At 39.5% G+C, this 24,859-nt stretch overlaps 1 protein-coding gene across 1 annotated transcript in view; it reads left to right on the top strand.

Annotated features, from left to right (window-relative positions):
• The window catches only part of RYR2 (ryanodine receptor 2), an 819,609-nt gene that overhangs the window by 482,284 nt on the left and 312,466 nt on the right, over positions 1-24,859 (top strand). The window contains exons 25-27 of the mRNA XM_070364567.1: positions 3,647-3,730; positions 18,833-18,992; positions 22,551-22,698. Coding sequence (XP_070220668.1) covers positions 3,647-3,730; positions 18,833-18,992; positions 22,551-22,698 — 392 coding nt within the window. The remainder of the gene's footprint in view (positions 1-3,646; positions 3,731-18,832; positions 18,993-22,550; positions 22,699-24,859) is intronic.

The raw sequence follows: 24,859 nt of genomic DNA, 5'->3' as shown, positions 1-24,859 counted from the left end.
TGGATATTTCCTTGAAACAATTTAACAAATGGGTAATCTCTTTCTGGTGGTGGTTCAGTAGCTCTGTGGTGTCAGACTCTTTGTGACCCCATGGACTGTAGCCTGCCAAGCTTCTCTGTCCATGAGATTTTCCAGGCAAGAATATTAGAGTGGGTTGCCATTTCCTTCTCCAGGAGATACTTCTGACCCAGGAATCAAACCCAGGTCTCCTGCATTGCAGGAAGATAATTGCATTGCAGGTGGTTTCTTTACTAACTGAGCTACCAGGGAAGCCCAATCTCTAAGTATTATATAATATTTTTAACTTGTGTTTTTGAAGAGATTATAAACTGCAACAATAAAGCCCAAATCTAACAGAAAAGTGAAAAAGGAATATTTTCATAGAAGAAAGGAAGTACAGATATCCATAAAGCAGAGGAAAAAGGTACTCAAATGCAATTGTATTAAGAAAAATGCAAATTAAAACTATAAATGAGATCTCATTAGCATATTAATGGACAACTCTGCTGGAACAGGCATGGGAAATAGGCAGTGTCATCCTTTACTTATGAGAATATAAATGATTACCAGCTTTAAAGACATTTGACAATATTTGTCAAACTCTAAAATGTATATCCCCTGTGACCCAGTAATTGCCTGTCTAGGAATTTATCCTACAGATGAAGGTTACATTTCAGTTCAGTTCAGTCACTCAGTTGTGTCTGACTCTTTGTGACCCCATTGACTGCAGCACGCCAGGTCTCCCTGTCCATCACCAACTCCTAGAGTTTACTCAGACTCATGTCTGTTGAGTTGGTGGTGCTGTCCAACCATCTCATCTTCTGTCGTCCCCTTCTGCTTTCAATCTTTCCCAGCATCAGGGTCTTTTCAAATGAGTCAGTTCTTCGCATCAGGTGGCCAAAGTATTGGAGTTTCAGCTTCAGCATCAGTCCTTCCAGTGAGTATTCAGGACTGATTTCCTTTAGGATGGACTGGTTTGATTTCCTTGCAGTCCAAGGGACTCTCAAGAGTCTTCTCCAACACCACAGGTCAAAAGCATCAATTCTTTGGCACTCATTTTTCTTTATAGTCCAACTCTCACATTCATACATGACTACTGGAAAAACTGTAGCTTTGACTAGATGGACCTTTGTTGACAAAGTAATGTCTCTGCATTTAATATGCTGTCTAGGTTGGTCATAAGTTTTCTTCCAAGGAGCAAGCATCTTCTAATTTCATGGCTGAAGTCACCATCTGCAATAATTTTGGGAGACCAAAAAAATAAAGGCTGTCACTGTTTCGAATTGTTTCCCCATCTATTTGCCATTAAGTGATGGAACCAGATGCCACGATCTTAGTTTTCTGAATATTGAGTTTTAAGCCAACTTTTTCACTCTCCTCTTTCACTTTCATGAAGAGGCTCTTTAGTTCCTCACTTTCTGCCATAAGGGTGGTGTCACCTACCTATCTGAGGTTATTGATATTTCTCCTGGTAATCTTGATTCTACCTTTTGCTTCATCCAGCCCAGCGTTTCTCATGATGTAGTCTGCATATAAGTTAAATAAGCAAGGTAACAATATACAGCCTTGATGTACTCCTTTCCTGATTTGGAACCAGTCTGTTGTTCCCTGTCCAGTTCTGACTTGCTTCCTGACCTGCATATAGGTTTCTCAAGAGGCAGGCCAGGTGGTCTGGTATTCCCATCTCTTAAATAATTTTTTCACAGTTTGTTTGTGATCGACACAGTCAAAGGCTTTGGCATAGTCAATAAAGCAGAAATATATGTTTTTCTGGAACTTTCTTGCTTTTACGATGATCAAATGGATGTGGCCATTTGATCTCTGGTTCCTCTGCCTTTTTAAAATCCATGTTGAACTTCTGGAAGTTCACAGTTCATGTACTGTTGAAGCCTGGCTTGGAGAATTTTGAGCATTACTTTACTAGCGTGTGAAATGAGTGCAATTGGCCAGTAGTTTGAGCATTCTTTGACATTGCCTTTCTTTGAGATTGGAATGAAAACTGACCTTTTCCAGTCCTGTGGCCACTGCTGAGTCTTCCAAATTTGTGGGCATATTGAGTGCAGCAATTTCACAGCATCATCTTTTAGGATTTGAAATAGCTCAACTGGAATTCTATCACCTCCACTAGCTTTGTTCGTAGTGATGCTTCCTAAGGCCCACTTGACTTCGCATTCCAGGATGGCTGGCTCTAGGTGAGTGATCACACCATCATGATTATCTGGGTTGTGAAGATCTTTTTTGTGCCGTTCTTCTGTGTATTCTTGCCACCTCTTAATATCTTCTGCTTCTGTTAGGTGCATACCATTTCTGTCCTTTATTGTGCCCATCTTTGCTTATTATTAGTGTTTCCCTGGTATCTCTAACTCTCTTGAAGAGATCTCTAGTCTTTCCTATACTATTGTTTCCCTCTATTTCTTTGCATTGATCACTGAGGAAGACTTTCTTCCTTGCTGTTCTTTGGAACTCTGCATTTCAAATGGATATGTCTTTCCTCTTTTCCTTTGCCTTTTGCTTCTCTCTTTTCACAGCTATTTGTAAAGCCTCCTCAGACAACCATTTTGCTTTTTTTGCATTTCTTTTTCTTGGGAATGTTCCCGATCTCTCCCTCCTGTGCACAAACCTCCTTCCATAGTTCTTCAGATACTCTGTCTATCAGATTTAATCCCTTGTATATATTTCTCACTTCCACTGTATAATTGTAAGTATTTGATTTAGGTCATATCTGAATGGTCTAGTGGTTTTCCTTACTTTCTTCAATTTGTCTGAATTTTCCAATAAGAAGTTCATGATCTGAGCCACAATCAGCTGCCGTTCTTATTTTTACTGACTGTATAGAGCTTCTCTATCTTTTGCTGCAAAGAATATAATCAATCTGATTTTGGTATTGACCATCTGGTGATGTCCATGTGTAGAGTCTTCTCTTGTGTTGTTGGAAGAGGTGTTTGCTATGACCAGTGCGTTCTCTTGGCAAAACTCTATTATCCTTTGCCCTGCTTCATTCTGTACTACATTCTGTAAGTTATAGTGCATATGTTCAATGTATGAGGTTATTCATTGCAGCACTGTTTGTAATAACAAAAATTATGAACAGAAAATTGGGTTAAACACTGTGACATATCCAGTGAATGAAACACTTCAGAACTGTTGAAAAATAAACCAGCTGTATATGAAGGATAGTGATCAAAGTCACATTGTGTATCAAAATTATATTGTGAAGTCAAGATAGAAAATTATGGAAAACTGTCTCTTACAGCTAACCATTGAGTAGAAGGAAAGCACCAACATGCACAAACACACACACACACACAAATCTGCTTTAGAATATGCATAGATTCTAGCAGGTCAGCCAATAATTAGTAGCAACCAGTTCCTTTAGGGAAAGGAACAGAAGTTGCAGAGACAGGATTGGAGAGAGACTTTTCAATATTTTCCTTTTTGTTTTTGAAACGTTAAATTTTCAAATGTCCTACTCATTACTCAGTAGTAAATAATTTACAAGCAAGTAAGCTTTCCTTTTGCTTGAAAGCAAAAGACCTCTCTGAATATAAGGGGGACTGTTGTACCTCATTCCCAGCTGCTATTACATTGGATTATTGTGGACACAGGGAAGGGATTATTGCAACTTATGTTTGGTTTTGTTTTCCAGGACGTTGTTGGCTTTAGGATGTCATGTGGGTATATCAGATGAACATGCTGAAGAAAAAGTGAAAAAAATGAAGCTGCCAAAAAAGTAAGTTGAATGTCTGAGCAATGTTAGATGGTCCATGCTTTACTTTAGTGTGACTGCACCCACAGGACTCGCAGTGGAATCCTAGATTCCTTGCTTACACATAAGCTGTAAAATTCAGATTCAGCATTGAAACATGCTGCATTAATGTAGGGGCTTCATCGAGTTTATGGTGGTGGGGTGAGAGTTTCCATCACAGTGCCCAAAGGGGAAACAGGCTCACAAAATATTTGATAGTATGTTATGAGTAGGTTATTTTCCTTGTGTGTGTGTGAGCACACGTGTCCACATCCTTATTGTATGTGGTTTCCCACTTTTCATCAGAAAATGTATCGTTTTATTCATTTTCACAAAGAAAGTCTATTTGAGGAGGAGTTATGAAGTCAGTGTTACCATGCCCACTTTAAGATGAGAAAACTGAGCCATGGGATGCTCTGGGAATTATTTTGCCTACTGTACTGCAGCCTCTGTGACCTTGTTTTAACTTCTTAAAACTTCAGCTTTCTTACCCCCTCACAGGTATTAATAAGGGAAGTTTTAGGGATTAAATAAGTGCTTAATGAATTATAGCTGTTTCATTATGTTACTTTTTTGTTAAGTATTCAAACCACTCTTTTGGGGCCTGTGTCTCATAAATAGCATGCCTGGAAGTTTGCCAAGTTACTATCATGGAGATGAAAACAAAGTACGCATGAGTGAATGAGTGCAAGTCGCTCAGTCGTGTCCGACTCTTTGCGACCCCATAGCCTATACAGTCCATGGACTTCTCCAGGCCAGAATACTGAAGTGGGTATCCTTTCCCTTCTCCAGGGGATATTCCCAACCCAGGAATCGAACCCAGGTCTTCTGCAATGCAGGCGGGTTTTTTACCATCTGAGCCACATGGGAAAACCAGGGTACACATAGCTATTCCATAATTTTCTTCCGTCACCCCAGATAAACATAAAGTATAAATAGTGTGCTTGCTATGCAAATGCAAATTCTAGCAGATCCTTTAGGCCAACAAACATTTTTACTCAGGTCCTCCATTTTAAGAAAGGTATTAAAAACACATTGTACAAAGTTGTATAAAGTGTATGACTAATTTTTGAGACCAAAACCATATACAGTAAGTCCTGCATATATAAACCTTCAAGTTACAAATGTTCAAAGATGCAGATGTGTATCTAGTTCCAGCAAGGAACCAGAACCTGTGCCATCAAATGTCAGGCATTAGTGAAATTGCAGCATGCTCTCCCCTCTGTCTCCTGTTGCTAACAATCCTTCAGCTCTACTGTCTCCTACCCCCTCTCCCTCCTCCAGTCAGTAATTCTTCTTGCCCGTTCACTCGACGCCCACCCCTGTATGCCCACTATTGGACTACTATACTTTTCAAGGTACTGTGCATGCTTGGTTGCTAAGTCGCTTCAGTTGTGTCCAACTCTTTATGACTCTATGAACCATGGCCTGCCAGGCTCCTCTGTCTATGGGGTTCTCCAGGCAACAATACTGGAGTGGGTTGCCATGCACTTCTCTAGGGGATCTTCCTGACCCAGGGATCAAACCTGTGTTTCATGTCTCCTGTATTGGTAGGCAGGTTCTTTACCACTAGCACCACCTAGGAAGCCCTCAAGGTACTGTACTGTAAGATTAAAAATCTTTTCTTTATTTTTTGTGTTTGTTTTTCATGTATTATTTGTGTGCAAATATTATTACAGTACCATATAGCGATTGTGTTAGATAGATACCTGGGCTAAGTTTTTTGGACTTAGAAACTCACTCCTAATAGAACTCTTTTATATGTAGGGGGCCTATTGTATAAAAGGAAACAAACAGAAACACTGTAACTAAAGTATTCAATGAATCAAGTGACAAATGTAACAGCATCTGTAGCAGAGCAGACCAAATAGAAGAAAGAGTAAATGACCCAGAGGATGGAATAAAGAAATAATACAGTTACCAGAGGAGGGGACACTTAAGATTAAAAGAATGATGAAAGCCTATAAAAACTATCATATTCTATCAGAAACACAAATATCTGAATAATTGGGTTTCAGGATAGGAGAGGGAGAAGGAGACAGGGAATTCATTTAAAGAAACTATATTTGAGATCATCTCAGGCTTGGGGAAAGACTTGGACATACAAATCCATAAAGCTAAAAGAATGCCCTATTATCTCAATGTAAAAAGACCTTCTCCAAGATGCATGACAGTGAAACTGTCAAAAATCAATGAGAAAGAAATCATCCTACATAAAACTAGGGGGAAAGAAAGTGACCTACAAAGGGATCCCATTAAGCTATTAATTGATTTCTCAACAGAAACTCTATGGGGCAAGAGAGGATGGAATGACATGTTCACAGTGTTGAGAAATAAAAATTGCCAGCCAAGAATACTTTATGCAACAAAGTTGCCTTACAGATATCAAGGAGATGTAAAGCCTTTCCCAGACAAAAGCTGAGGGAGTTCACCACCAATAGACCTGCCTTGCAGGAAATGTTGAAAGGAATTCTTCAAGCTGAAATGAAAAGATGCTGATCAGCAACAAAACAACATACAAAAATACACACTATACTGGTGTTAGAGAAACAAAGACAGTCTGATGTAGAGAAGTATTAGGGTGGTGTATCAATCACTTCACTGTAGTACAAAAGTTAAAGGAAGAAAATAGTAAAAGAATTATGTGTGTTTAGTCTCAGTCTTGTATGACTCTTGTGACCCCATAGACTGTAGCCTGCCAGGCTTCTCTGTCCATGGGATTCTCCAGGCAGAATACTGGAATGGGTTGCCAGGGTATCTTCCTGACCCAGGGATCGAACCCAGGTCTCCTGCATTGCAGTCAGACTCTTTACCGACTGAGCTACAAGGAAAGCCTGTAAAAAGAATTATAGTACCATAAATATAAATTATTAATGAATGCAGGCATAAAAAGAAGTAAATTGTATCATCAGTAATGTAAAAGACAGGAGAAAAAGTTGGATCCTTTATAGGTGAGTTGCTATTAGCCTAAAATGGACTATTTTACCTGTATGATATTTTATGTAATTTGCAAGGTTACCACAAAAGGAAAACCTAGGATGGATTCACAAAGACCAAGAAACAGAAAACAAAGCATACCAACATGGAAAATAATTTATGGATGTTGACACAGACAGAAGGAAAAAGAAACAATGGAAATAAAAAGTAACCAGAGAGCAATTAATAGGATGGCGTTAGTATGCTTTTGCATGTCAATAATTACTCTAAATGTAAATGGATTAAATTCACCATTCAAAAAGTATAGAACAGTTGGATGGATTAAAAAAAAAAAAGACCTAACTGTACACTGCCTACAGGAGATCCATTTCAGATTTAACAACACATGTAGATTCAAACTGTAGTTGGAATGATGTGCTTCGTTCCCTTTTTGAAAATAGGCAATCTGAGTGTTGGTTTTTTTCCCTGATAATACAGATCATCTCTCTAAAAATCTGTGAGGACTTTTACAGAATATGTGATTCATTGTAGTTTTCCTTCTTCTCCCTCTTCCTCCTCACCCTCCTCTCTCAACAAACCAGCAGGCAACTGAATAGTACAGCACATTACTGTCTATTCTTAAGTTTGTAAATCTTGCCACATTGGTTATAAAATTAACTCTTGACCCACTGCAGAGTTTGATGAGCAGAGTCCAACTGCTGAAGGAATAAAGTAAAACACAACTGAAAAGGAACACATTCCCAGATACTGTGGTTCACAATATCTATATCCCTGAGTAACTGAGAATTTTTTTAAAATCTGAAAGTTTAAATGAAAGTGCAGTTCTTATCTGAGTACCAACGCCTGTTATTCACACTTTGTTAGCAATTATCTGCTGTTAAGTCAACCCCAAATGTAGTAGGTCAGAACCTGGTTGCTTTATATATCACTGGGAAGTAAGAGATAGTGCTGAGTTATGAAAAAGTATATTAGAATTATTTGAGAAGTATTTAAGACTAGTGCTAAATTCCCTCCCTCCTGCACCACAGTCTCACTCTGATGATGTAAAACCACTATAGTGATGTGAAGTTGAAGTGTAACTGGTATCTCTCAGGCGTATTGGGGCAGATACAAGGTTAAAAATGATATTCTCGGTGTTCATGTATGTGTATACATTTTAAATGACTTTCAGAAATGAATGCTTAGATGGAGCCAGAATATGCAGACCCGTATTTATGTAGTGCATATAGACACGAGCCCACACACAAAATTCAGTGTCTATAAATATTTACCTAAATGAAAAAGTGTTACAAATGCAGCTGGATTTTCTTTCCAGAAGTATGAGGCACTGTGATTGTGAAGAAAGAAATATTTATATACTCTTTTTATTTGTAGTGAGTAAATTTCACAGACCACAAATTTTAAAATGTGCCAGCATGTAATGTTCTTCATTTGTTCTCATTGGACTTAATTTCCTATTTAAACCCAATGGGCCTTGCAGCCAGATTGCAGCTTGTTAGTGAAAACCTAGTCCTAGTCTGTTCAGTGCAAACTTAATTGAAATCACAGTTTTCTGTGTTTATTCTCACCTTTATGTTTTGATTTCAAAGGTCATCTTCTGAAAGCACTCTTTCTCTGTCTCCTTAAAATTGCAGCCTATTTAAAATTGTGCTTTCTCTCCTGTCCCCTTTTCTACTTGATTTTTTTCTGATAGTATTTAAATATCGTCTAACATACTATTATATTATGTTTATTTTGCTTACTGCCTTGGTCTTCATCTAAACATAATTATCTATAAAAATAGATTGTTTATCCATGTTATTCAGTGATGTATCATTAGTTCCCAGAACAGGACCTGAAACATTTGAGTACAGGATAAATCTTTGTTGTTAAGTTCGAATTCAAAGCTTTCCCTCTTACTCCCAGGGCTGTGTATCTTTGGGACACTCACCTGATGGGGAGGAAACATTGGGTCCTTGGGCATTCTCTTTTGAGTTTGCTGTCAGGAACTGAAAGACATCAAAGAAAACCAGAGCCAGACAGAAGTTAAAGGCATAAAGACAAATTTTATTCCAGAACTATTACAATAGGGGAAGAGAAACCTCAGTAGTCATACACTGGGTTGGCCAAAAAATTCAGGTTTTTCCGTGAGATATTATGGAAAAACTCAAATGAATTTTTGGCAAACCCAAAACAGCAAGGACAAGTGGGGATTTGTAGACAGGACCAGAGTTAGGGGTCAGTGGATGAAAAATTACTAAGAGGTAACATCAAGGAAAAGGGGGATTCTGGTAAAACAAAATTTGTAGGATTGTTGCTAATGGCAGATCAGAGTGATAGGATGTCAAAGGTGGCAGATGAGGAATGTGATCAGATATCATGAGTAGGGGATTTCCACCAAACTGACCTAAGCAAGAGTCTTGCTAAAACTAGACTAAGCAAAACAAGATCAAATCCTACGATTAGAAGCCAGGTCAGAAAGAGGATTCAGAAGAGCTTGAGTCAGGTTTGGTCAAAGGAGATTCTTTATGAATTGTCTGCATTTACCTCTTCTGACATCTTACTGATTTTGAGTGGCCTTCGCCTACAGCTGTTTGAAGCAGTATTTTGCTTTCCCAGCCGGGGATTAAAGTCAGGTCTCAGTGGTGAGAGCACTGAATTCTAGCCACCAGACCAGTGACCAATGTGACAGGGTCCCTGACCCATCGGCTTTGTTGTAATGAATCCCCACAAAGAGACAGAAAGTAGTGAAACCAAGTGTTTATTAGGAGAAAAAAGGTACATGTGAATATACTCACAGGACAGATTCAGAGAGTTGTGCCCTCTGGGTAGTTTGAATCACTTTTATGGAGCATTTCTTCTGGGTTTCCTCTGGACAGTCCTCTTGCTTTGCCTGGCTCTGGGTCCATCTGTAGTATTTCTCAGGATCCTCCTGTGTGTGTGTGCTCATCTCTTAGCCAAGATGGATTCTAGTGGGCAGGGTAACATCACTGACTATGGCGTGATAGCCCTTCCTTTTTGATCTGCACGGAGCCCTTCTATACATATATAGTCGGGAAGGTCTCCTTGACTTTGAGAATGAGGAAACTGTAGTCTCTTTATCTTTTATCTGGACAGGGCTCAGCACCTCTAAATATTCTCCTGCTGTTGTCCTCATCTTGAAGTATCTGTCCACAGGGGACGAACTCCAGCTACTCAGCTTGGGGTCCGTTTATCTCCTGCCTCATTTTGGGATGCATGTTTTCCTGACTGATCTTTGGACCACACACTGAATCTTTCTTCCTCGTCTCTTTTGAGTCCTCCAGGTCCTTGCTGTGCTTTCACCTCCACTCAGGCCTCTTTTGGAGGTTGGAAACCTAGGAATACTGTCTTCGGCAACTTGAGGACTTTAGTCTCTTGGCAGAGGGAGGAGGGAAAGTTGCCTGGCAGCCTAGTCTTGGTTTGGTGCCAAATCTGTTCTCCTGAATCTGTGCTACACAAGGGTTTGGGTGTGGGAGATTCTGGAAACTGACCATTCTCCTGGGTCTAATCTGGTAAGTAAGCCAGAAGCTCCCTTGACTGTGGGATCTATCTGGTCTCCATCTGGGCAAGCAGGTTGAGAACGCTGAATTCCTCTAATTCTCTCCTCCTCTAGGCTCTGAAACCTTCATCTAGCACATCAGGTTCTTGCTCTTTTAATATTCAAAAGTAGAGCTATTCATATCAGAAGGCCTTTCTCTAAATACTGTTGTCCTTTGTGTGACTTTTCAAAGCCTATTCTAAAAACCCAAAAGCCAAGAATGGTTTTTTTGATCTTTCTTGAAATGATCCTCTCTTGATTTGTTTCAAAGGGGATATGGAGTACAAAGAAGAACTTGGAGTAAAAAAGGGATTAAAGATGGTGGAGGCACAGGGCATGTCATATTACATGTTTATTTAAAAGCAAAATGGGGATTTCCCTGGTAATCCAAGGGCTAAGCTCTGAGCTCCCAATTCAGGGAGCCTGGGTTCAGTCCCTGGTCAGGGAAATAGATCCCACGGCAACTGAGACCCAGTGCAGCCAAATCAGTTCAGTTCAGTTGCTCAGTCGTGTCTGACTCTTTGCGACCCCATGGACTGCAGCACACCAGACTTCCCTGTCCATCACCAACTCCAGGAGCTTGCTCAAACTCAGGTCCATACAGTTGGTGATGTCATCCAACCATCTCATCCTCTGTACTCCCCTTCTTCTCCTGTCTTCAGTGGTTCCCAGCATCAGGGTCTTTTCCAATAAGTCAGTTCTTTGCATCATGTGGCCAAGATATTGGAGCTTTGCTTCAGCATCAGTCCTTCCAATGAATATTCAGGGTTGATTTCCTTAAGGATTGACTGGTTTGATCTCCTTGCAGTCCAAGGACTCTCAAGAGTCTTCTCCAACACCACAGTTCAAAAGAATCAGTTCTTTAGCACACAGTCTTCTTTACGGTCCAGCTCTCACATCCATACATGACTACTGGAAAAACCACAGCTTTGACTAGATGGACCTTTGTAATGTCAAAGTAATGTCTCTGCTTTTTAATATGCTATTTAGGTTTGTCATAGCTTTTCTTCAAAGGATCAAGCTTCTTTTAATTTCATGGTTGCAGTCACCATCTGTATTGATTTTGGAGCCCAAGAAAATAAAGTCTGTCACTGTTTCCATTTAGTGACAACCAAATAAATAAATAAATAAATTGTTTTAAAAAAATATATGTAAAGAGAAAGAAGCGAAGTAGTAGAAGAAACAGATCCTTTCTAATTTCTCAACTGAAATTATTCTTCTGTATTTGTTTTCTGGAGGTTTTTTTTTTTTTTTTTTTAATATTTTCAGTCTCCTTTCTTTAAGAATGTCAGCCCAGCACCATTTTTAGTAGCTGTGCTTCTAGCAAAACTTGTTCTGAATATCTGTGGTATGCAGTCATCTGAGATTTTCCTATTTTTTCCAAGGTACTTGGAGGTCTGATTTGGTTTTGAAATTTGCAGCTAACATCCACTGAACTTGGACATAATCTTTTCATGTTTACTGTGCATCTTTCACAATGTAATGACTTCCAAGCTTCATTTACTCTGATTCATACTAAACAAGTAAGCTTGAGAGGTGGGAGAGGCTGGAAAAACAGAAAAGGCTTATCCTTAGTGTTTTGGGTATTCTGCCCTGTTTTTGTTGCACTACTTTAATTGGCCCTTGAGTGATATTATACTGAACACAATAAAAAAAAAAAAAAAAAACTCATTAGGAATTCCTGCTTGGGGAAAAAATGTGGATCAGGTGGGAATGAAGCACAGAATTGAATTGCTGCTTCACATGACCATTCACCCCTGGGGCCAAGTGTTATCAGTTGTTTGTTTACATCTTTGATAATTCAATGCAAATGAAACTGGAAGTTAGTCAGTCCTCCCCCCCACCCCAACCCTTCCCCCTCACCAGGCAAAGAAGTTTTTAAAAAGAAATTTTGCTGTAAGGAAACTGATGCTCAGAGTGTTTATGTGATTTGTTAATCTCACTAAAAAAAAAATTTATTATATATCACATCAAATAAAACTAACAGCTAGTAACTACAAAAGAACTCTGATACTTTGAAAATGACCATACTGAATGTATTTGTTTAGTACCATATATTCCTCATAACCTAATTTTGCAAAAAGATTGATGGTTTTGCATCTTAGAGTATGAAAGTAAAGGAAGTTAAAAACTACAGCTACTAGACAAATACATGACAGAAGAGATCTATTGACTGATTCTGGCAGAATTTTCCCTGAAAGCTTGAAAAGGTAGGATACATTACATAGATGTCTTTAATATGAGCTAAGTATGTTTTCAGTTCAGTTTAGTCACTCAGTGGTGTACGACTCTTTGCGACCCCATGAATCGCAGCACGCCAGGCCTCCCTGTCCATCACCAACTCCTGGAGTTCACTCAAACTTACGTCCATCGAGTCGGTGATGCCATCCAGCCATCTCATCCTCTGTCGTCCCCTTCTCTTCCTGCCCCCAATCCCTCCCAGCATCAGGGTCTTTTCCAATGAGTCAACTCTTCGATGAGGTGGCCAAAGTATTGGAGTTTCAGCTTTAGCATCAGTCCTTCCAATGAACACCCAGGACTGATCTCCTTTAGGATGGACTGGTTGGATCTCCTTGCAGTCCAAGGGACTCTCAAGAGTCTTCTCCAACACCACAGTTCAAAAGCATCAATTCTTCAATGCTCAGCTTTCTTCACAGTTCAACTCTCACATCCATACATGACCACTGGAAAAACCATAGCCTTGACTAGACGAACCTTTGTTGGCAAATAATGTCTCTGCTTTTTAATATGCTGTCTAGGTTGGTCATAACTTTCCTTCCAAGGAGTAAGCGTCTTTTAATTTCATGGCTGCAGTCACCATCTGCAGTGATTTTGGAGCCCCCCAAAATAAAGTCTGACACTGTTTCCACTGTTTCCCCATCTAATTCCCATGAAGTGATGGGACCAGATGCCATGATCCTCGTTTTCTGAATGTTGAGCTTTAAGCCAACTTTTTCACTTTCCACTTTCACTTTCAACAACAGGCTTTTTAGTTCCTCTTCACTTTCTCTCATAAGAGTGGTGACATCCGTATATCTGAGATTATTGATATTTCTCCCAGCAATCTTGATTCCAGCTTGTGCTTCATCCAGCCCAGCGTTTCTCATGATGTACTCTGCATGTAAGTTAAATAAGCAGGCTGACAATATACAGCCTTGACATACTCCTTTTCCTATTTGGAACCAGTCTGTTGTTCCATGTCCAGTTCTAACTGTTGCTTCCTGACCTGCATATAGGTTTCTCAAGAGGCAGGTCAGGTAGTCTGATATTCCCATCTCTTTCAGAATTTGTCACAGTTTATTGTGATCCACACAGTCAAAGGCTTTGGCATAGTCAATAAAGCAGAAATAGATGTGTTTCTGGAACTCTCTTGCTTTTTTGATGATCCAGAGGATGTTGGCAATTTGATCTCTGGGTCCTCTGCTTTTTCTAAAACCAGCTTGAACATCTGGAAGTTCACGGTTCACATATTGCTGAAGCCTGGCTTGGAGAATTTTGAGCATTACTTTACTAGCATGTGAGATGAGTACAATTGTGTGGGAGTTTGAGCATTCTTTGGCATTGCCTTTCTTTGGGATTGGAATGAAAACTGACCTTTTCCAGTCCTGTGGCCACTGCTGAGTCTTCCAAATTTGTGGGCATATTGAGTTCAGCACTTTCACAGCATCATCTTTTAGGATTTGAAATAGCTCAACTGGGATTATATCATCTCCACTAGCTTTGTTCGTAGTGATGCTTTCTAGGCCCACTTGACTTCACATTCCAGGATGTCTGGTTCTAGGTCAGTGATCACACCATCGTGATTATCTTGGTCGTGAAGATCTTTTTTGTACAGTTCTTCTGTGTATTCTTGCCACCTCTTCTTAATATCTTCTGCTTCTGTTAGGTCCCTACCATTTCTGTCCTTTATCAAGCCCATCTTTACATGAAATGTTCCCTTTGTATCTCTAAGTTTCTTGAAGAGATCTCTAGTCTTTCCCATTCTATTGTTTCCCTCTATTTCTTTGGTTTGATCACTGAGAAAGGCTTTCTTATCTCTTCTTTCTATCCTTTGGAACTCTACATTCAGATGCTTATATCTTTATTTTTCTCCTTTGCTTTTTACTTCTCTTCTTTTCACAGCTATTTGTAAGGTCTCCTCAGACAGCCATTTTGCCTTTTTGTATTTCTTTTTCTTGGGGACGGTCTTGATCCCTGTCTCCTGTACAGTGTTACGAACTTTCTAACTTTCGTCCATAGTTCATCAGGCACTCTGTCTATCAGAGTCCCTTAAATCTATTTGTCACTTCTACTGTATAATCATAAGGGATTTGATTTAGGTCATCCCTGAATGATCTAGTGGTTTTCCAAGTTTATTCAATTTAAGTCTGAATTTGGCAATAAGAATTTCATGATCTGAGCCACAGTCAGCTCCTGGTCTTGTTTTTGCTGACTGTATAGAGCTTCTCCATCTTTGGCTGCAGAGAATATAATCATTTTGATTTAGGTGTTGACCATATGGTGATGTCCATGTGTAGAGTCTTCTCTTTTGTTGTTGGAAGAGGGTGTTTGCTATGACCAGTGCGTTCTCTTGGCAAAACTCTTTTAGCCTTTGCCCTGCTTCATTCTGTACTCTAAGGCCAAATTTGCCTGTTACTCCAGGTGTTTCTTGACTTTCCTACTTTTGTGTTACAGTCTCCTATGATGAAAAGCACATCTTTTTGGGGTGTTAGTTCTAAAAGGTCTTGTAGGTCTTCATAGAACCATTCAACTTCAGCTTCTTCAGGGTTACTGGTGGGGCATAGGCTTGGATTACTGTGATATTGAATGGTTTGCCTTGGAAATGAACAGAGATCATTATTAGTGTAATTATTAATGACATGCCTTTTCCCTAGTATTTGGGCTACAAAATTCCATTTCCCAAGAATTGTAGCCATTGTTCCTTTATTTCTTTTGAATTTCTGGAAATCAATCTGAAACTTTACTTGGCATCATTTAACTTCCAAGATTCACTTCGATTGCATTTTATTCAAAAGCTTCATTCTTTGTCCTTTTCTAATCGCAAAAAGAAAATAGTTTCTATTAGTAGTTGGGTGATCTTTATGTACCTAATTAGATTGTATTAATAAGATGAAATGGACATGATTTGCTAAAGTACACTTATGTACTTTTAAAAATCTCATTTTCGTATAGTGATTTTGATTCTTACTTTGTCATGTCCTATGAATGATTTTGTAAGTCATTATTGATGCTACTAATAAAAGCATTCATGATGTCACCATTTTTAACATACTGAGGTTGAAGTCTTAATTTCAAAGATATTTGTATTTATTTTTTACTGTAAAAGACGAAGTACAACAGTGTGGAAATAAGGTTCAGGTGAAATGGGTATTAGTAACTTTAATTTGAATGGGATTATTTGCCTTTTAAAAGAACTACTTGAAACTTTAAATTCTTTCTTACACAAGACTATGAAGGAAAGCTGGTACAATGAATTATAGTCTACATCTAAAAATGAATGTGAACTAATTATTGGGTCATTTCAAATCAATAGATGCAAATGAATCTCCATAGGCTTTCATTGTGATTTCAAATTATAGCAACTCTAATAGATATTGTATATAGTGAGAGGAAAATTTAGAAAGTAAAGAGAAATGCTTATTCCAAAATTATGGCATGTACATATGGCATATGTCATTCTACTCTACAGACATACAATAGTATGTGTAGTTACTATAGACTAGTAGAATTTATCTGTAAGTTTTTACGGAAAATACCCTTCAAAAATTCCTCTCCCTTTGACATTGCTGACAAGTCTACTACTGGAATTGATCACAAGAGGAGTATCTTTCCTCTTTTTAGAAAACATATATCACTCAGTAAGGTGGCATAGGCTGTAATCAATTCTTCACAGAATTGATTCACAAAACTTGACCATGTCTGTTACAGCTAGGAGGGATCAGGACCATGGGAAAATTAGAGAAGAAAGAATTATGTGCTGGGTGATATTGGGGAAATTCAGGAGAAAGGGGTGAGCAACAGAAGTGGAAAGGGGTTGAGTACAAAAGACCAAGTTCTTTATCATTGCCCCCAACTCTTCTTCCAGCAAATAATGTTAAACTTGGAAATTAGATGATGGTGGGCTTGATCACCTCTTGGTACATTTGAAATGTATTGAGTGCTTTCTTGAAGAAAATGTTTTCCAAGAATTTGAGTATAGACTGTGCTTACAGTTGACAGATTTGTCCTTTTAAACATACAGATTCTATAAAAGGCAGTGATTTGTATGAGTGATTAAAAAGTCCCACGTGGGTTCTTTATAGAAAAATAAAATGTATTGTTAATTACCCAAACATGCAGAGTTCTGATTTAAAACAACAAAATTTCATGTCAATAAATTAAACTGTGGATGCAAATGAAGTGACATAGGTAATAATTAGCCACAATTTTTGCAATTGCTAGACCAATCTGATCTACTTAAACAAAACAAAATGTTCTTTAAGAGTTCTGGCTATACATAAATCTTTTCTACAATGCAAGATGTCTTACAATGAAGTAGAAGTTATTTAAGGTAAAGTCAACTTTATTCAACTTTAAACTATTTATTTCTGTCATACACAGATTCAATCAGCAGGTTTTTATTGAATATCTACCACATATCAGGCACTATCTTAGGTTTTGTCCCTGATATTAAGGAGCTCACCTTTTAATTTGGCTAGCCATAAGCCAGAATAATTAGAAGAATAAAGATTATTTATAGTTTTATGTTAGACTATTTTCTCATGTTCTGGGCATTTTTTTTTAACTTAGCATAATCATCTGGCAAATTTTCTTTACTTTGTTTGCACCAAAGGAGAATCTTTGAGGTGAAGATGCGTATCTTTTTATATTCATTTTGTACATAAAGTGAGTCCTTTTGAAAACTGTAGATTGAAAGGCTGTTCTCTGCCAGGCACTCTTCTAAGTATAATATAATTAGAAAAATGCATCAGAAGCAGATCCTGACCCCAAGGCATAGTTGATGGTAAGGGACAAAACAGTGACAGAGAATGAAAGAGAACCAGCTGTACAGTAGGCTTTGTGCCAATCTCTCTAATAGGTGAGGCAGATGTCTCTCTGTGTGTTTGTGTGTGTGTGTGTGTAGTGTAGCAGTCATATTGCCCTAATATACGTGTGTGCAAAATTTTATGTTTTCTTTATTTTTTAAATTTTATTTGTTTATTTATTTTTGGCTGCATGGGCTCAACGGCACATGGACTTCAGTAGTTGGGGCTCGCAGGCTCTGAAGCATAGGCTCAGTAGCTGTGGCAAACGGGCTTAGTTGCCCAGCAATGTGTATGGTCCTCCCAGAACAGGGATGGAACCTGTATCTTGCATTGGCAGGAGGATTCTTAATCACTGGACCATGAGGGAAGTCTGAAAATTTTTATATTTTCAATTTTCTATTTCTCCCCCAAATTAAAAAGTATACTTGTCTTGATACCTTTGTGTATGGTCCTCCCAGAACAGGGGTGGAACCTGTATCTTGCATTGGCAGGCAGATTCTTAATCACTGGACCACCATGAGGGAAGTCTGAAAATATTTTATATTTTCCATTTTCTATTTCTCCCCCCAAATTAAAAATTATACTTGTCTTGATACCTTTCTTCTCTAGCTCAAAGTGTGGAAATAGCCTCTGGTAAGCATTCCCTAAAATCCAGGCCTTAATCATATTTTAGATGATTACATGCCTGGTATTTTCTAGTCTTTGTCTTATCTAGAGGCTTCCTAAAATTATGTAACTTGGAATGGCAATAGAAAAATAATGTATGAATGTGTTAGAATTCCCCTGTAGAATAATGGACAGCTTGTGTCTGAAAGGATACACAGATTTCTGAAATAAATATTACATGAATATAAGATATGAATGTTGAAACCTGAGGACTTAATAGAAAGAGAAATTCATTAAATAATTTAATTACTGATACTTTGATTTATGCTATACCCAAGCATCAACTGTTTGGGATGTTCTCCTCAAATTTGAGAGAGAGGTATTGCTTCATTTCTGTTTTGGTGATGTAAAAATGAAAACATAAAGATCACGTGGTTTTTCCACCTCATGAGTTTTTAGTTTAAGTGAAAGGGGTCCATGCTTGCTGACCAGGCACATCACCACGGGTCACCACTGTGGGCTGTGCTGTGCTGTGCTTAGTTACTCAGTCATGTCCCACTCTTTGCAAGCCCATGAACTGTAGCCCTCCAGGTTCCACTGTTCATGGGGATTCTTCAGGCAAGAATACTGGAGTGGGTTGCCATGCCCTCCTCCAGGGGATCATGCCAACACAGGGATTGAACCCAGGTCTCCCACATTGCAGGTGGATTCTTTACCATCTGAGCCACCAGGGAAGCCTAGGAATACTGGAGTGGGTAGCCTATCCCTTCTCCAGGGGATCTTCCCAACCCAGGAATTGAACCGGGGCCTCCTGCATTGCAGGTGGATTCTTTACCAGCTGAGCTACCAGGGAAGCCCATTGTGGTCTATGGAACAATAAAAATTAGAAACAATTGGAGTTAAAATATCAATATAGGAATTTCTCAACCTTGATTTTTTTTGGACAGGCCTATTGTCTATATCTTTGGCTTTGCTTTGTAGTTACCAACTGACAAGTGGATACAAGCCTGCCCCAATGGACCTGAGCTTTATTAAACTCACCCCATCTCAGGAGGCTATGGTGGACAAGTTGGCAGAAAATGCTCATAACGTGTGGGCTCGGGATCGAATTCGACAAGGCTGGACCTATGGGATCCAACAGGTATGTGAGACCGTAGCTCTACAGCACATGCTCTGAGATTGACTCAAGTGGGGACTAGTATAATTTGTAACAGAAGAGATTAAATAATGACTACATTGAAACTCACATCATATAGATATCTTTAATGTACATATGCACTGAAGCACTTGTTTATTGCTGGACTCCAGAAGTCAGACCTCCTCAAGTCTGGTTTTTATCACGAGGCAGCCAGTGAATGTTTCCAGACCAATGATTAATAATGTGGTTTTGTGACATTTCTCTGAGATTGTATTTTAAGACAAGTACGTAAAATACAAGAACATCAAGATAAATTAATAATAAGAGAGGTCCATAATTTCACATTTAACGCCCCTTGGGCCAGATGAATTTCATAATCCAGATTTTTCAAATGGTGGTAAAATGAGGTTGTTCCACAGTGCCCTCAGCAGAGCAGCGGACTATGTATAAATTATTCTTTGTTCAGCAGTGTAGACTGATGAAACCAAGAGTGATAAAAAAAAGATAATCAACAGCCTTCCATCAATGCAGGTCATTTTTACCACCAACTGAGTTTTTATTAAGCTTAATTAAAAAAGATTCTTGTTCTAGATTTCAGAATCATGGACCTCTGGTTTTAAAAGTTTTTTAAAATTTTGTGTGTGGCTGCTCTGGGTCTTTGTCGCTGTGCCTGGGCTTTCTGTAGTTATGGTACGTGGGTGCTGTTCTCCAGTGCAGTGTGCAAGCTTCTCACTGCAGTGATTTCTCTTGTTGTAGACTACTGGCTCTAGAGGCACAAACTTCAGCAGTTGTGACATGCAGGCTTAGTTTTCTTGTGGCATGTGGGATCTTCCCAGACCAGGGATCAAACCCATGTTCCCTGCATTGGCATGCAGATTCTTAACCACCGGCCCACCAGGAAAGTCCATGGATCTCTATTAATGGTCGCACTCATGAGAATAACTAACAGTCATTGGGTCTGTATGGGGACAGCAAAACAGAGCAAATTTTAGCCTTGTCTCTTAGTGACTGTGTGACCTTGGAGTGGCTGCTTAAATTCTCTGTGCCACTGTTTCCTCCTCACTAAATTATTGAATTTCAATATATAACATATATGAGAAAGGCTTAGCACCTAACAGATAGTTCAGAAAACTGCTATTATTATTAAATGGCAGTCACTATGTCGAGAGGCTTATGTGTATTTTCTTACAATGATTCCATGAAGGATGAACAATTTTTATTAGCAATTCACATGTGTTAACACAGGGAACTTGAAAGCAGTTTGTCCAGTGCTACCCAGGTGGCAGAACCAGGCTGGGAAGCAAGCCTTTTGCCTCCAGAGCTCAAATTCTCCTCTTTCTTGTCACAGTGCTTCTTGGCAGCTCATGGTGGGCAGTACCTTTACTTAAAGCTTTTCAGGACTAAACTGGATTGTTACTTAACAACAGGATAAAGACTAAATGTCGATTTGATATTTCCAAAATTCTTCTTAGCCCACAAACTTTTGTCATTTCAAAGGCTAAGGAAAACTGCATAGCCTTGCTATACTTCATAAAATAAGCTATTCTTGCATTGAATTAAAGTTGTTGTAACTGAGGGGATTATCAATACTCAGCTGGCTTCAGCATTGTGTGTGTGTGTGTGAGAACCTGAGCCATATGCCACAGGGGGATTGGGGGGTCCTCACTGTTTTTTTTGCCAAAGGAGTGCTCCCTTGCCTTGCAGACCACATGAGTCTGTAGGACAAACCAGGACCCCTCTGCGCTCCATCTCTTCCATGTGAAGGTGGATCCTCCTCGTAAAAGCACAGGGTTCTGTCTGAGTTGGCCAAAGCTCTCTTTGGAACTGTGTCCACCCTTTCTCCCAGCTTCCACCACATTCCCCACTGACAGAACACAGTTTTGCTGGATTATCTGAATGAGCATTGTCTTTAATTTTTCATCACCCTCTATTTAAAATAATCTGGTTCATCATGGGATTGTAAACTCCTTGAGAGCAGGCGTTTGCTTGAATTTCTTCTGTGTCTCCAGCATACTAGAGTTCAAGCACTCATGTGCCTGGAAACCCCTGGAGCAGCTTCTTTGTATAATCAGATCCCCAGAACACTATGTCCAGAAAGTGTGATTCATCAGAGGCCTGTGAATTCTTCTCTATGAAAAGCTAGGGGGCAGCAACCATTTTGAAAGGGAGGGGTGCTGGGTAATGTGGCTTGAAGCTGTTTATGGTGCTTATTTCTTTGGGGGTGGCTTTGGAGTGGGATTCCCCAGTAAGCAACCCAGATGATTTGAACACTGGTCCAAATGGTCAGGTAGTCAGTATAAGGTATTACTACAGATTTGCTAGAGAAGGGGAAGAAGAAATTGGGAAACACTTTTCCTTGTTCCTCCCCAACCAGAACAAATGCTGTCCACCAAATAGCTTATATGTTTTGGAGAATGTTTGGGAATATATACAGCCTTCAAATTGTTCTTCATGCTAAGATAAATTGAGATTGAATATGCCTCCTGGTGGATGGCAATGACACCCCACTCCAGTACTCTTGCCTGGAAAATCCCATGGATAGTGAAGCCTGGTGGGCTGCAGTCCATGGGGTTGCTAAGAGTCAGACACGACTGAGCGACTTCACTTCACTTTTCACTTTTATGCATCAGAGAAGGAAATGGCAACCCACTCCAGTGTTCTTGCCTGGAGAATCCCAGGGACGGGGGAGCCTGGTGGGCTGCTGTCTCTGGGGTCCCACAGAGTGGGACACGACTGAAGCGACTTAGCAGCAGCAGCAGCATGCCTCCTGGAATATGGAAAGTTTGATAAAATCTGCAGCAGTGAATGAATGCAAAGAAGTAATTTCTTAAGTGTTAGAAAGACTCGCAGTCTTGGGGCATCTCCACGGCCCAGATTTTGTATTTACTCTTAAATTATCCTTTTGTTAAGATGATAAGATAGCCTGCCTTCTTGCTTGGTCACTGCCATTTTAATCATGCTTTAAACTTGGAGCCTCTTTTATAAAAGACAAATTGTGAGGTTTGTAGTTCTTTTAATACTCCCACTATTACCAGGTTTACCAGTTGATGGAGTCAGTTTATTATTTTTTTAAGCCATTTGAGGTCGTGAGGTGGCCATCCACACACTGACTTTTCTCTGAGGAAGGGACAGCTGCCTTGTGTGGTACATTGACTCAAAAGTCAGAGAGATGATGGTTACTAATTAGGCTCTTTTTGTAACAAAGACCTGTCAGCCAACTTGGCAAGGAAATGGTAGGTTCTCTTAAGTTAGTCCATTGCCTTGTGATCTTGACAGATGGATGATGGTTATTGAGATCATTAAAGTTGGCTTTTGTTATTGCTGTTATTTTTACATTTTCTTTTCATGGAGAGAGCCTGATTTACATTGATCAGTGACTCACTTGATAGATTCTTCATACTGGGAGTATTTCACTAACTCCTACAACCTGGAAAGACAAAGGGAAGGTACAATATCTACCTTCAGACACTTTATATTTTGATGTATTTGGTGGCTGTGTCATTTCCAAATGCTGTTGGTTGTCCTTTGATGATCACATACATTTCTTTTTCCTTCCTGTAGGATGTAAAGAACAGAAGAAACCCTCGGCTTGTTCCCTATGCCCTTCTAGATGACCGAACTAAGAAATCCAATAAGGATAGCCTCCGTGAGGCTGTACGCACACTGCTGGGATATGGCTACAACCTGGAGGCACCTGATCAAGATCATGGTATTTCCATTTCACTTTCTTCTCCTCTCGTTGCAAAATCACACTGTAAATTCTTTAAAGCCAGATGCATGAATAAAAGGGAGTGTGAGATAAGAGTCTTTTATTTGAAGCCTGTGCCTCAGGCCAGGAGTTTAGGGAACTTTTGTCCTGAAGGACACTTAAAGGGCTAGATCATCTCTCAGCAGAGTGACTCAGGACCTCAGTGATTCTGCAGAGGGGAAGAAATGACGTTACCTTCTCAAAGAGTCTGAGGACACAGTTCATTCTGTGATTCTTATATTGCCCCTCAATCCCACTCACCTCACCAGCTCTCTTTCAGAAGAGCTGGTTGTAGTTGTTGATGGGAGGACAGTAAGTCCTCTGCATATGAATCCCCAAGTTGCAAACTTTCAAAGTTGTGGATGTGGGTTCACATGTCCAGTCACGTCAGGCATGCGTGACGCGGCAGCTTGCCCTCCGTCTCCTATCACTGACGCTCCTTCAGCTCCAGCATTTCTACTTCCTCGCCCTCCTCCAGCAGTAACTCTTCTTGCCTGTTCACTTGATGCCAACCCCTGTATCCAGCTGTTGTACTGCACTACTGTACTTTCCAAACTTCTGTAACGTAAGGGTGACAGTCTTTTATTTTTTGTGTTTATTTTTATGTATTATTCATGTGAAAAGTATTCTAAACCTATTACAATACTATATAGCTGACTGTGTTACTTAAGTGCCTAGGCTAATTTTGTTGAACTTATGAACAAATTAAACTTGTCAACATGTTCTCGGAATGGAACTCATTCATATGTGGGGAACTTACTGTAAATCTAGGATGATGAGCTAGTGTTTTCTAAATCTTCATTATTTAGACTCTCACATATAGGCCATAGTAATTAATTAGTGCAATATCTTGCTTTAAGGAAAAAACTCTAGAACAGACACTCAATAAATGTGTTGAATATATGGATTTTTAAAGGGTTTATGAAGAACACATTTCCTTTGAATAATACCTTTTAAGAATATGGCTTAAGATAGTCAACCCCTTAATCATTTGCTCCTGTGGTTTAATCATTTGCTCCTGTGGTTTGAGTTATGTTAACATCCATATTTTAAAATTGCCAAAAATGACATCAGTTGTGTGTTTCATTGCAGTGCCTATATTTCTTAGTAGAAAACTCTTAAGATCTATGCCGAATATTCTCTAATGACTAATATTTTTAGTGTAGTATCTCTGCATAGAAATTCAACCTTAAATAGTAATGATTGCTTATATAATGTTACTATGTGTAACAAGTGAATATTTATATATAGTTATCATGTGTCATCGTTGTTCAGTCGCCCAGGCATGTCCGACTCTGACTGCGTGGACTGCAGCACATCAGGCCTCCCTGTCACTCACCATCTCCCATTGTTTGTCCAAGTTCGATGGTGATGCCATCCAGCCATCTCATCCTCTGATGCCTCTTCTCCTTCTGCCCCCAATCTTTCCCAGCATCAGGGACTTTCCCAGTGAGTTGGCTGTTTGCATCAGGTGACCAAAATACTGGAGCATCAGCTTCAGCATCACTCCTTCCAATGAGTATTCAGGGTTGATTTCCCTTACAGTTGACTGGTTTGATCTCCTTGCTGTCCAATGGATTCTCAGGAGTCTTTTCCAGCACCAAAGTTTGAAGGCATCGATTCTTTGGCGCTCTGCCTTTTTTATACTCCAGCTCTCAGAACTGCATGTGAACCCTGGGAAGTCCTTAGCCCTGATTCTGCGGGCTTTTGTTGGCAGAGTAATGTCTCTGCTTTTCAACACACTGTCTAGGTTTTTCATAGCCTTTCTGCTGAGAAGCAATCATGTTCTGATTTCATGGCTGCAGTCCCATCTGCAGTGGTTTTAGAGCCCAAAAAGAGGAAATCTGTCACTACTTCCACCTTTCCCCCTTTCCCCTCTATTTGCCATGAAGTAATGGATCTGGATACCATCTTCTTGGTTTTCTTAATATTTAGTTTTAAGCCATCTCTTTTACTCTCCTTCTTCACCCTCATCTAGAGGCTCTTTAGTTCCTCTTCTCTTTCTACCATTAAAGTGGTATCATCTGCATATCTGAGGTTGTTGATATTTCTCCTAGCAGTCTTGATTCCAGCTTGTTATTCATCCAGCTTGGTATTTCTCATGATGTACTCTGCATATAAG

The sequence above is a fragment of the Bos mutus genome, chromosome 28, assembly GCF_027580195.1.
Source record: "Bos mutus isolate GX-2022 chromosome 28, NWIPB_WYAK_1.1, whole genome shotgun sequence".
In the NCBI taxonomy this organism is placed as follows: Eukaryota; Metazoa; Chordata; class Mammalia; order Artiodactyla; family Bovidae; genus Bos; species Bos mutus.
This window is presented reverse-complemented; position numbering and strand designations above follow the sequence as displayed.